Source organism: Orycteropus afer, unplaced genomic scaffold (genome assembly GCF_000298275.1).
Source record: "Orycteropus afer afer isolate SDZICR_OR568_19922 unplaced genomic scaffold, OryAfe1.0 scaffold00192, whole genome shotgun sequence".
NCBI lineage: Eukaryota > Metazoa > Chordata > Mammalia > Tubulidentata > Orycteropodidae > Orycteropus > Orycteropus afer.
Window position 1 is genome coordinate 4,908,060 of NW_006921779.1, and position 14,503 is coordinate 4,922,562.

Sequence of the window (14,503 nt, forward strand, 5' to 3'; positions counted from 1 at the left end):
GATATCAATCTTTATGTGTTCCATTTCATTTTTGACAACTTCCAATTTTCCTAGATTCATACTTCATACATTCCACGTTCCGATGATTAATGGATGTCTGCAGCTTTTTCTCTTCAATTTGAGTGGTGCCACATCAGCAAATGGAGGTCTCGAAAGCTTTACCTTATCCATAGGAGTAAGGCTGGGTTTACTAAGATGATGCAGCTCTTTCCCAGTCCTATTTTGAGAGACTTCTAATCTAACCGGACTATTCATAAAGTTGTGCGGTAATGTATCAAACAGTGTTTCTTTGCTGTTCATAAGGTTTTCCTTGGCCAATTATTTGAGACGTGGACGGCCTCCTCCTTCTTCCTAGTCTGTCTCAGTCTGTAGGCTGGGCTGATACCTGTGCACCACGTGCATCCTGCTGGGTTAGAAACACCGGTGGCTCAGCCTCAAAACTCACATCAACACATCACCATGGTAAGACAAACCGACAGACAAGTTTGCCTCCCTGTTGGGAACCTCTCATATCACCCTTACCTGGGTCTCTGAGGCTGACTCCTCCTACTGCTATTAGAGGTTAAGAGCAGTGGTTAAGAGCATTCTGGAGCCAGATTGTCAGGATTTGAACCCCAGCTCTACTCATGACTAGCTCAGTAACCTTGGGCAAGTTATTTAACCTCCGTGTGCCAGAGTTTCCTCATAGTTATTGAGGATTAAATGAGTTAAATTTATGAAAAATTGCTTAGGACAATGTTTGCTATTATTTCCTCTTATCTATTACTATCACCACTATCACCACAACTGAAAAAACCAACCAACCAACCAACCAACCCATTAAACCCAACGCCATTGAGTCAATTCTGACTCATAGCAACCCTGTAGGACAGAATAAAACTGCCCCAAATAGGGTTTCCAAAGTTGTAAATCATTACAGGAGCAGACTGTCTCATATTTCCCCTATAGAGCGGCTGGTGGGTTCAAACCACTGAACTTCTGGTTAGCAGTTGAATGCTTTAACAACTGTACCACCAGAGCTCCTTTACAATTAGTTAACCTTTACTGAGTACTTAGTATGTGTCAAGAACTAAGTGTGTCACATATTTTATTTAATCTTCTCAACAATCTCAAATAAAGTAGATACTAATACCATCCACACCTTCCCAAGGAGAAAAAAGGCACAGAAATGTTATTTGCCCAAGGTTACCCAGCCAGTATATTTACCAAAGGAAATGCAGTCCTCTCTCAATCCTTTCCACTGAATCTTTTTCCCAAGAGGATAATGATATTTGCCACCCCTTAGATTTCTGTTCCAAAGTTTGCAGGCTAAGGGCAGATGAGGTCAGGAGACTGGAAGTTATAGCAAGATTGCTACTTGCCTACCTTGCACACAGACAAGAAGACATATTTCCCTAGATGCTTTCATCTCTTTTCCCTAACCAATTATAAAAATACATATTCACATTATAAAACAGAAAGTAATTCTGTTAATTTTGTATGATACATTGTTTCAAAGTAGTTAGCATGAATTTATTCTAACATTCCAGAAAGTTTCCAGCTTTTAAAAAACTAATTTTTGTAAGATATTTTAAAAAAGAATGCACATCTTTTTTCTTCTGAACATTTAAGGAAAATAAGAATAGAAAGAACAATTTTAAAACTAGAAGAGAGTCTTCATGACAACAAAAAAAGCAGAAAGAGGATTTTGAACTTTAGAGTGTTTCTAAAATAGGAAGTTAAAAAGGAACAATTTACCTATAGTGATGCTTCTGTACTCTAATCTGCTTTGCTGACATCTGCTCCTATACATTGGAAACCCTGCTGTTGGAGGAAGTCCCTTGCTAAGTGCTCTATGAACTATGTCAGATGAGCCTGGCTTATCACAGTATTGTAATAGATACAACATTACCCTTTCTGTCCTATCAGCACAAAATAGTCGAGTGTGATGTCTCTTCTGAACTACAATGTAAGTTATTCCAGGTTGATAGTCTTTCTCCAAACTGATGCAGGCTTCTCGAATTGCTAGTAGTTCATAATACAGTACCTAGAGAAGATGAAACAGAAAGATCTGAAAGCTGTTCCCTTTTACATGCTTCAAAGTAAGACAATGATTTGATTTCAGGACTTCTTCATCTCAGTTTTCATAGCCAAATACACTTCTCCATTCTGTCTTCACAATTATCAGAGGATGGTCTTAGCAAATCAAAGTTTGCACATCCATATCTCCGGTGAACATTGTAAAAAGAATAATCTGATGAAGCATCAAGATTTTTAACTTCAGAACTGGATATTATATTATAAATATGGTATTGGATTTAACTGTAGTATCATGAGATCTCAACCAACCAACCTGCCTAAACTGTCCCTCTGAAACACCATCCCGATAAAAGATGATACGAGTAGGTTTGAACCGAGTTGACTTATAAAATTGAATGAGAAGTTCCCGGACCATGGAAGCCAAGTCCTGGATGATCTCCTGTCGGGGTCTCTGAACTCTTACTGTGGCACAATATCTGCTTGGGTGAGCATCCATACTTCCTACAACCTAGATTAGAGTAAGAAAAAAGAAAAAGTTAAAATAATAAAAACTAAATCGATTTCATTTACATTTGTATTTTACTATAATCTTATTATTTATTGCAGTTCAGTTTGAGAATAATCCAAAATACATTATTCCTCAGAGAGAGAACAGAATAAAAGGCCCCAGTATAGGTTCAAAAATGATTTTCCTGTAAGTAGTCTGCACTTTATATTTAAGAGTTAGAATCTAATCTACACATGTTGCTGACCTGAAGAGATTAACTGAGGTAAGTGACCTGAAGAATTAAGTGAGGAAAGAGTCAAAATAACATCACAAACTGAGTAAGAGGAAAGATGTAAGAAAAAAGATGACCCATTCAAACCTTTGACTTCTCTTCAGATTTCTTCTACTTTAGCAATTCTCTCCAAAAGTCACACTTGAGAATTTGGCATTATCTTAAAGCTTTTATGCTTCATAAACTTTAAAATCAGAATTTTCCTTCTTGTACTACAATTTCTTAGACTTCAGTCTCTCCCAGTCCCTCAGTCCCACAAAACACTGCTCTTTTGCCTTAATGATTCCTTTAGACCCCAATGAGGTGGTTAAGTTGGTATGTCACCTTGGCTGGGCCTGTTTGAGTGGCTGAGAAGCTGAATGTAGTTAATCCCCATAGTGAGATTGGTAATTAACTCCATGGTGGAATCTAATGGAGAGCTAAGTAGCTGCTTTGGGTCTGTGGTCTGCTCCCATAAATAACTAACAGCTTTGGGGACGGACGGTCTCTAGCTTACGGCATGCTTAGACCCTGCATGTAGCCATGTCAATTGTTCAGCAGCCAGCTGACTTTGCGAGACTTTCAGTAGACTTGACTTAATGGCCTGCCATGTGGTTTGGTAACATCAAGACTGTGCCTTTTTACTTGTCAACCTTGGGCTTATCAGTCTCAGCAGCTAACAGCTGTCTGAGTGAAGAAAAGCCTCTACCTTGAGTGGGCTGGGAGCAGGAGGCAGAGCTGAAGCCCAAGATTGAGGGGCTCTCATCCAGCCCCTAGAGCCTGGCACTTTGAACTCAGACTTAAAGCCTCCAAACTGTAAGAGAATAAACTGTTTGTTCAAGCCATCCCATCTGTGGTATATTCTTGTCAGAGAGGCACTAGGTAACCAGAACACCAAACTACCATCAATTCTACTAATCTATCAGCTCCTTCTTGATTTCATTTCTTCCTGGACTCCATGGTTAGTCAACATCAGTATTTTCAGGTTCCTCAGTTTTTTCCATTTGTCAAGGCCAAACCTGAATCAATTAAAGCCTGTATTCTATGCTTCTATCCCTGGACTGTAAAGCACACATGGGTGGAAAACAAACAAAACAAAAATCTCTCTGACAGCCATTATAAATTGTGCTTTCCAAGCTGGTATGAATTAGGTACTTTAACTGTTGAAATGCTGAGTACCTATGGATTCTTCATATTGCTCACAGCCAACGTTTGATTTTCTCCAACATGTTCCTTTATGCATTTCTCAGAATCTACCTTCTACCTCAAGCTTCCTACCAGATACAGATTCCCTTATATTAGGAAAATGCTCACCAATTCTTTAATTCTTCCTGTATCATGATAGGAAACATCTCTTACTGAACATTAAGCTCTTTCTGTACCTGTCCTCTTTATCCACGCTACCCTATAAGGATGCTGTACCAACAATAAACTCTTCTCTTGTAATTTTATTCATTCTCTTTCCTCTGGCTCTCCTTTATTCATAGTCAAATATTCCATACCCTACAAAAATATCCTTGGACTATGCTGTCTCCTCAAGGAAAACTAAGTACCTTTATTAAATCTTTATCTGTCCTTTAAACTCCTATTACATGTGCCTAAAAGTAGATTTTCTAGGTTGCAGGGTATGCATATCTTCCACTTTATTAAGTATTCCCAAATTGCTCTCCAAAGTGGTACACCACTTTATTCTCCCACATGCCATGTATGAGATCATGTCCTCATCAATTTGCTAACACTCTACTGTTGTTATTGTGTGCCACTGAGTCACAGTGACCCTATAGGACAGAGCAGAATGGCCCTATTAAGGCTCCCTAGACTGTGATCTGTTTATGGGAACAGATCATCAGCTCTTTTCTCCCATGGAGCCACTGGTGGGTTCAAACCACCAGTTTCAGTTAGTAGTCAAGCACTTAACCATTGCATCATCAAGACTCTTTTTTTTGTACTTCAGACTTAATTTCCCCCCCTCCCCCCAATCAACGGGGTAAGAAACAATCATTCACTTCTGCTTCAATGTATACTTCCCTGATTATTAGGGAGACCAAGCATCTTTACTGATCATTCAGGTTTCCTCTTCTGTAAATTGCCTCTTTATATTCTGGTCCCTTTTTCTACCAATAACTATACAAAAAGGAATAACAGTGTCATGAAACCAGGAAGAAAGGCACTAAAAGTTTGCTTCAACATATCAGCTGGAGGAATGTGGACTTGGCATTGGCCTTTTAGCATTTATTGTCTTTTATGAATATTTCAAGTCTGATAGCCAAAGTCAGCTGCCTCATGGTCTATGGTAGATGGCAGGTTAGACATGACTGACAAGGATGTCCCTGTGGGTAAGGTAGCCAGCAACTTTAGGTCCTTAGCGGTATCCTGCTTGTGACGCAGAAATGAACAAATCATGGTTTTGATCACTGAAGTCACTCCAGACTGAAGAATGAGACAGAATTTCATTCACCTGTTCTCTATAGGGCAGGCTTTTGAACATTTGAAATGTAAATAATTCATGTTGTTGTTGTTACGTGCCGTTGAGTTAGACCCGACTCATAGCGACCCCTCCTTGGGTTTCTGAGGTGGTATTACTATAGAAGTAGATTGCCCAACCTTCCTTCCGAGGAGTGGCTGGTGGGTTTGAACTGCCAGCCTTCTGGTTAGCAGTCAAGTGCCTTAGGCATTATGCTACCAGCTCCTAAATAATTCATATATAACATTATATGTAACATTAAAAATACAAAGCAATAGATAAAAGCCAGTTTTACTCACTAATGAAAAGAGTTTTAGGATCATTAAAAATTTAAATGTCAGTATCATTTTTAAGGACAAATGAAATTTATTGGGCTGTTAAAACTTAAAAATTATGTTCAGATTATTACAGTGAAGAAAAGAAAAAATATATAAAGTCTTGTAGTTTAATTTCTGAAACTATCAAATATGCCTAGAATGTGATGACATTTTCAAACTGTTGGCATTTGTTAAAAATTAAATGATTTTCAAATCGAGTAAATAATACCTAGCTTTTTGCAGTTAATGAGAAAAACATTTAAAACAAATTGACCTAGGTAAGTTACAAACAAAGAGGTAAGCAAAAATGTAACATAGCAGTTGCTGTTGAGTAGATGCTGACACATGGCAACCTCGTGTGTTAGAATACAACTGTGCTTCACAGGGATTTCAATGGCTGATTTTTCAGAAGTAGATCACTAGGTATTAAAAGCAGGAGAGGAAGTATTAACTGGATGAAGGCAGAAGATATTTTATATTGAAAAAAGTATAATCTACCAAGTTTATACATTATTCATCATTTTGCAACAAAAGACATTACTGAAATACATACACAAATTCTTCAAATTTTAAAAAAATAACTAAAAATCACATAATTATGGGGAGATCAAGCAATGCATGATACAGAAGATTTTAATAAAATAATTAACAAACTTGGTTTCAAAGATATCTATGGAACTTTTATGGAATAGATTTGATGCACTGAACACTAATGACCAAAGACCAGAAGAGATGCAGGTACTATCAAGGACATCATACATGAAGAAAGCAAAGGGTCATTAAAAAAGCAGTAAAGAAAGATAAGACCTACATAGATGTCAGAAGAGATTCTGAAACTTGTTACTGAATGGAGTAGCTAAAGCATTGAAGTAAAAGGGTTGAGCAGCAGTGCAAAATGACAAAGAATAATAAAATGTGCAAAGATCTGGAGTTAGAAAACCAAAAGGGAAGAGCATGCTCAGTATTTTTCAAGTTCAAATAATTGAAGAAAAAATTCAAGCCTCCAGTTGCAATGCTGAAGGAGTCTATGGACAAAAAACTGAGTGAAACAGGAAGCATCAAAGAAAGATGGAAGGAATACAGAGTCACTGTCCCAAGAAGAATTGGTTGGCATTCAATCATTTTAGGAGGCAGTATATGATCAAGAACTGATGGTATTGAAGGAAGAAGTTCAACTTGCACTGAAGACACTGGCAAAAAACAAGGCTCCAGGAGTTGATGGAATACCAACAGAGATGTTTCAACAAATAATGCAATGCTGGAAGCACTCACTTCTCTATGCCAAGAAATTTGGAAGACAGCTACCTGGCGAATGGAGTGGAAGAGATCCATATTCATGCCCACTCCAAAGAAAGATAATCTAACAGAATGTAGAAATTACTGAACAATATCATTAATATCACATGAAAGCAAAATTTTGCTAAAAATAATTCAAAACTAGTTGCAGCAGTACACAGACAGGGAAATGCCAGAAATTCAATCCAGATTAAGAAAAGGACATGGAATGAGAGATATTATTGCTGATGTCAGATGGCTTAAAGCAGAGAATACCAGAAAGGTGTCTACCTGGTGTTTCATAGACTACACAAAAGCATTCAACTGTGTGGATCATAACAAACTATGGGTAACATTGTGAAGAATGAGAATACCAGAGCACTTAATTGTGCTGATGTAGAACCTGTACATAGACCAAGAGGTAGTCGTTCAAACAAAACAAGAGGATATTGTGTGGTTTTAAATCAGGGAAAGGTGTGCGTCAGGGTTCTCTTTCACATATTTATTCAACCTATATGCTGAACAAATAATCTGAGAAATTGGACCATACGAAGAACAGGTCACCAACACTAGAGGAAGACTCATTAGCAACTTGTGATATGGAGATAACATAATAGTTGCTAAGAGTGAAGAGGACTTGAAACATTTACTGATGGAGATCAAAGACTACAGTCTATAGCTTATTATAGATACAAAAAAGAAAAACCCTACAAACTCACTGCCATCAAGTCGGTTCCGACTCATAGCAACCCCTCCTTGGGTTTTCGAGGCGGTATCTCCATGGAAGTAGATTGCCCAGTCTTCCTTCTGAGGAATGGCTGGTGGGTTTGAACTGTATTATAAATACAGGCGGTATAAATTATATCTCAGCATAAAGAAAACAAAATCCTCACAACTGGACCAATAAGCAACATTAAGATAAATGGAGAAAATACTGAAGTTGTCAAAGATTTCATTTTTTTTTTTGGTCTTCTTACATCTCTTCCATGATCAATGCTCATGGAAGCAGCAGCTGAAATTAAACATGAGTATTACATTTGGCAAATTTGCAGCAAAAGACCTTTTGAAAGTGTTCAAAAATAAAGATGTCACTCTGATGACTAAAGTGTACCTAACCAAAGCCATGGTATTTTTCATCACCTCACATGCATATGAAAGCTGGACAAAAAAAAAAAAAAAAAAAAAAGACGACGACTAAAGGAGGATTGATGTATCTGAATTGCAGTGCTGGTGGAGAATACTGAATGTACTAGATTGCTAGAAGAACAAGCAAATCTGTTTCTGAAGAATTACAGCCAGAATGCTCCCAAGAAGCAAGAATGGTGAGACTTTGTCTTGCTTACTTTAGAAGTGTTATTGCTGTTGTTATTGTTATGTGCCATCGAGTCGGACCCAACTCATAGTGACCCCTCCTTGGGTTGCCGAGCCAATATCACTATGGAAGTAGACTGCCCCATCTTCCTTCCGAGGAGTGGCTGGTGGGTTTGAACCGCCAGCCTTCTGGTTAGCAGTCAAGTGCCTTAGCCACTGTGCTCCCAGAGCTCCCAGAAGTGTTATTAGAAGGGAATAACCATTGGGGACATCATACTTGGTATGGTAGAAGGTCAATGAAAAAGAGGAAGACCCTCAATGAGATGGACTGATACACTGGCTGCAACACTGGGCTCAAATAGCAATGACTGTGAGATGGCATAGGACTAGGCAATATTGTTATACACAGTGTTGCTATGAGCCAGAACTGGCTTGATGGCACCTAACAAAACAACAACAAAAACATGGAACTTGTGGCTCTTGAACTAGTGAATAATTACTCTTTTTAAAAAATGCATAGGACATTTATAAAAATCAAGTATAAATTAAGCTACAAAGAAAATATAATTAAAATTTAAAAAAGTTGAAACCAAAATGTTGATATTCGCCTACACCTTAGGTAAGATAAACCTACTTATTGACACTCACAGCAGCAATAGAAGGTTTCTTCCCATCACCAGCAGGTGGATGAGTGACATCTGCTCCCAAAAAGATCACTGGTTGCTGGAACACAGAAGGTCTTAAACACATTTTTAAAAGAGTTAGAAAATTCACTTTTTTCATTATTCATTTATCTATTTCACATTACTATAACACAACTGCAAATTGCTGACAGAGCAAAGAGGAGGTCTTTTATAGATAGCTTTCTTTATAGGCCTGAGTTTTATTCTCTTAATTCACGAATTTCTAGTGAATGAAATAAAAGATGTCACAATGGGTCTATCCAATGTCTTGTTCCGAGTAGTTTCTATCTTTAGCAGTGGTGCTGGTAGATGCAAAGGGCAATGTCATAATTGCCCTAAAATGATAAATTTTCCTATATCATTCTACCAATTTTTACCAATCTTTCTTAACGATTTTTTTTTCTTTTCGTTGTTCTTTTTTTCAAAAATTTTTATTATGATTTCGGTGAAAGTTTACAGAGCAAATTCTTTTTCCATATAGCAGTTCATATACACTTTGTCTCATGACACTGACTGTAATTTCCCACAACACAATAGCTCTTTTCCCACTTTTCCCCCATAGTTACCTTTTCCCTGTGTCCTTCCCTCCCATGCAATCCTGCCTCCTGAGCTTTGACTTTTAAGGTTATGTAATCTCTCAAAGACAAAAACAATCATTAAACTTTAGACAGTAGGAGATCGTGGGAGTCTCTTACTCCCCTCCTCTGGCCAAAAGTATAAACCTGTATTCATTAGACATAAAGTAGCTAACATTTCTTTTTATTTTAAAACTATATAAGATTCAAAGGGCTATCATGTAGGTTTTAGATTGGCTGATAAAAATTTGTACAGGTAGTCCCTGACTTACTGATGTATTTGAGTGATGACGAACTACAATTTTTTAAAATATACTTTTCCTTAATATGTACTACATACTATGTTGCAGCATGTAGTTTCCTGACTTACTGACTTACAATGGAGTCGTTAGAATGGAACCCCGTTGTAAGTCAGGGACTACCAGTATTCATCTCCTTTATGAATCTCATCTCATACTTAGTAAGGATTGAAGCAGAGGCAAAATGGAAAAAACAGAAAAAAAAGGGTTTTTATGTCAAACACATAATGGTCCATACTTACTCTAATTCATGGTGCAGAGTGGCTAACATACTTAATTTTTTGAACCTCAGTGGCTTCAACTACTAAGTAATACCTTCCTAACAAGTATATTTGAAAGATGAAAACATGCAGTATACCAAACAGTACATTTTATTATTTATTTATTTTTATTGTGATTTGGGTGCAAATTTACAAAGCAGATTCGTTTGAACAGTACATTTTAGTACTCAACAAATAAATGCTAGTCCTCTCTCTAGCCCTCCTTTCTTCCTCCCATCACAGTGGTATTATAGAATTAAGTAATCCAGGATGTGATTTTGCCTTCATATTGATGCCAGAAGATTCATCCTCTTAAAACTATGATAGAGAACCTGCTGTTCAATTCTCCTAATGATAGTCTCTTCCCTAGTGCCCTGTACAATTAGCTCATTTCTGCTAATGGGTCATGATGACTCATACTTCCTATCTAAGAGGTGATATATTGTCCCACTGACTGCAGGTGTATCTGGCTTTCCTAATTGACAAGCTATACACCCCTCAGCCTCACGCCATTCCTCCGCCTCATTTTCTGATGAGTGAGTAGCCTCGTGAAACTAAAATCAAGGCTGAAGATGACTTCTCAATAGAGTCAGTGAGAAATAAACAAACCTCTCAAAGTCCGAAAATTTATACTTTCTGGCTGAGTGAGAGGTATTTGGATTGAATAAAAATGAAGGGAGAAAAGGGAGATTTACACAAGGGAATCTCTTAAGCTGGTCAATTCAAACTCCTTAATTTTTTGCTGAAATGTCTATCTTCCATGGTTAGGAATCATCAAAGTTATCTCATATAGAAAGATAGTTACACACTGCAATACACAGAAAAATAAAGATAAGAAAAATAATATTTTTATAAGTGATTAGCTTATCTTACCTTTGATGAGGTACAAGAATATTATTTATCCCTCCGAGTTTAACATTTATTTTTAGGCACAGGTTTGAGAGAGTTTGAGGAGATGTTTTTATTACATTCTTGACTTGAACACACTGTGTAGCCATACCCAAAAGTGTGTCTCCTACACGTTTCACCTCAGCTACAGAACAAATGAAAATAACCTCTAGTTAGAAAAAAGGCCAAACTGTATTGAAAATAAAACTACTATGTTTCCCTACCTTTATATACATTACTATATTACAGGAGGCCAACAATTATAGCAATACTAAAAGTATGCTGTTAAAATTTATACTGCTTTGAAGAAGATTAGCTTAAGTATTTAGTGATAATTTTTCTGATTATTTTTTTCTTTTTATAAAACATCTATTATTTTTTAAAAAATGGTATAACCACAATAATTAAAAACCACAAGGAGGAAACAACATAAATGTCCATCAACAAGTGAACTGATAAAATGTGGTACATACATACATACAATGGGTTATTACTCAGCCATAAAGAGAAATAAAGTACTGATACATGTTACAACATGGATTCGCCTTGAAAACATGATGCTGAGTGAAGTCAGTCAGTCACAAAAAGATGTATATCTTATGATCTCACTTATATGAAATATTCAGAATAGCCCATGGTATAAAAACCAAAGTTTTATTAGTGATTACCAAGGGGTGGGAGGATGGGGGACAGGGAGAGTCACTGTTTAGGAAGCAGTGAGTTTCTGTTCATGGAGATGAACAATTTGGTAAGGATTATTGGTGACAGTTGTATAATATAATTAATGTAATTAATATTATTAAAATGTATACATGAAAAATGTTAAATGAGAAAACGTTGTTATACATATCTTTATAATAAAATAAGAAAAAAAAACGTAAAAGAAAAACATCATAATCTCTTAGCATCTCATTGTACTCTTCCAGAAATTTTCTAATTTATATTAAGCAATTATAATCTCACATGCTTAGTTTTCAATTCTTCAACTTTTAATTAAAAATACAGAGGTACACAAGGTACCCTTTCTGACATTATACATTTCATAAAAAGTTCAGTTATACAACTTATATGGAAAACGTTTAAAAATCAAATTGGAGATCATACTATACATAGTGCAACTCCTATGGAAAACCATTTGGTGGTTCCTCAAAAAGTTAAACATAGAACTACCATTGTTGTTGTCCTTAGGTGCCACTGCATTGGTTGTGACTCATAGTGACCCTGGGTAGGTACAACATAACGAAACGCTGCCCGGTCCTGTGCCATCCTCACAAATGTTGCCTGCTTAAACTCATTGTCGCAGACACTGTGTCAATCCATCTTGTTGAGTCTTCCTCTTTTTTGCTGACCAAGTACTTGACCATGCATGATACATTTCTCCAGGGACTGGTCTTTACTGACAACATGATCAAAGCACGAAGATGCAGTCTTGCCATCCTTGCTTCTAAGGAGTATTCTGGCTGTATTTCATCCAAGATGGATCTGTTTCTTTTTCTGGTACTTCATGGTATATTCAACATTCATCATCAACACCAGAATTCAAGTGCATCAATTCCTCTTTGGTCTTCCTTATTTCACTGTCCAGCTTTCACATACAAGGAAGGCAATTTAAAATACCAGAGCTTGGATCAGGTGTACCTTAGTTTTCAAAGTGACATCTTGGCTCTTTAACATTTTAAAGAGGTCTTTTGCAGCAAATTTGTCTGATACAATACATTGTTTGATTTTTTTTTTTTTTTTTTTGACTGCTGCTTCCATGGGTATTGATTGTGGATCCAAATAAAATGAAATTCCTTCACAACTTCAATCTTTTCCCTGTTTATCATGATGGTCTTTATTGGTCCAGTTGTGAGGATTTTTGTTTTATATGTTGCAGTATAATCCATACTGAAGGCTTTAGTCTTTCATCTTCATCAATAATTGCTTCAAATTCTCCTTGTTTTTTTAGCAAGCAAGGTTGTGACAGCTGAATATCTTGGGTTGCTAATGAGTCTTCCTCCAATCCTGATGCCACATTCTTCTTCAGACAGTCCAGCTTGGATTACTTGCTCAGACTGAATAAGTATGGTGAAAGGATACAACCCCAACTTACACATCTCCCGATTTTAAACCATGCCGTATGCCCTTGTGCTGTTTGAATGACTACCTCTTGGTCTATGTTCAGATTCCTTATGAACACAATTAAGTGTTATGAAATTCCCATTCTTCGCAAGGTTATCCATAATTTGTTATGACCCATCCAGTTAAATGCCTTTGCATAGTCAATAAAACACAGGTAGACACCTTTCTGGTTATCTCTTCTGTAATTGTTTTTAAATTATTTTCAGCAAAACTTTGTGTGTGATATTAATGGTATTACCTGATAATTTCTGCATTCTGTTGGATCACCTTCATTGGAATGGGCACAAATACAGATCTTTTCCAGTTGGCTTGCCAGGTATCTGTCTTTCAAACTTCTTGGCATAGACAAGTGAGCACTTCCAGTGTTGCCATCTGTTTGTTGGAACATCTCAATTGGTATTCCATCAATTCCCGGAGACAACTTCTTCCTTCAATACTATCATTTTTTTGATCATATGCTACCTCCTGAAATGGCTGAATGTTGACCAGTTCTTTTTGGTGCAGTGACTCTGTATTCCTTCCATCTTCTTTTGATGCTTCCTATGTCTTCCAATATATGCCCATAGAACTTTCGATATTTCAACTTGAGGCCTGAATTTTTGCTTCAGTTCTTTATGCTTGAGAAATGCTGAGCATGTTCTTTCCTTTTGTTTTTCTAACTCCAGTTCTTTTCACATCACATTATAATACCTAACTCTGTCTTCTCGAGCTGCCCTTTGATATCTTCTGCTAAGCCTTTTTACTTCATTTCTTCCATTCATTTTAGCTACTATCCATTCAAGAGTAAGTTTAATAGCCTCTTCTGACATCCATTTTGGTCTTTTCTTTTTTCTGTCTTTTTAATGACCTTTAGCTTTCTTCATGTATAGATGTCCTTGATGTCATTCCACAACTGATTTGGTCTTTGGTACTGGTGTTCAATGTATCAAATCTATTCTTATGATGGTCTTTAAATTCAGGTGGGATGTAATCAAAGTCATATTATGGGTCTTGTGGATTTGTTTTAATTTTCTTCAGCTTCAATTTGCTTCTTTGTGTGGACTGTGATGGTCTGTTGTTTCTGAGGCATCGTGGCATTGTTGTATTTAGATCTCTGTTAACTGCTTGTGAAGAGCAGCCAAGGGTGATTCAGGCTCTTCTTGGTGGTTTTTTATCATTGGCCCGTTGGTGGAGAAGGTGGCAGTGGCTGTCGCTCAGTAAGTGAAGTTGCAGGAGGTATGGGTGTAGTTGTGTCTTATGGGGACTGCTGTTGTCTCCACTCAATCAGACCCAAATTACAATCGAATAACCTTCAAAAAACTTGTCAGTCTTGCAGGTCCCGAGTGTCCTTGGGGTTGCTGGAAAGCAGAACGTGTTCTTAAGCCCCAGGTATCTGCAAGAGCGCTGTCTCTTTAAATATCCAAAATAGTCAAGCCACTTTTTAAGCCTTCAAAATGGCGGTGCCCTCCGGACCGGCAAAGTCCACAGCTCAGCCCACCTTTCTCTTCACCTTCTCTGTTTGTTCCCCAGCCACCATGCACAGTCCTCCATGCA

At 37.2% G+C, this 14,503-nt stretch overlaps 1 protein-coding gene across 1 annotated transcript in view; it reads right to left on the reverse strand.

The window, feature by feature from the left end:
- The window catches only part of LOC103202721 (argonaute RISC catalytic component 3), a 157,242-nt gene that overhangs the window by 22,959 nt on the left and 119,780 nt on the right, over positions 1–14,503 (reverse strand). The window contains exons 12-15 of the mRNA XM_007947648.2: positions 10,835–10,994; positions 8,793–8,883; positions 2,333–2,527; positions 1,892–2,026 (exon numbers count right to left, since the gene is read on the reverse strand). Coding sequence (XP_007945839.2) covers positions 1,892–2,026; positions 2,333–2,527; positions 8,793–8,883; positions 10,835–10,994 — 581 coding nt within the window. The remainder of the gene's footprint in view (positions 1–1,891; positions 2,027–2,332; positions 2,528–8,792; positions 8,884–10,834; positions 10,995–14,503) is intronic.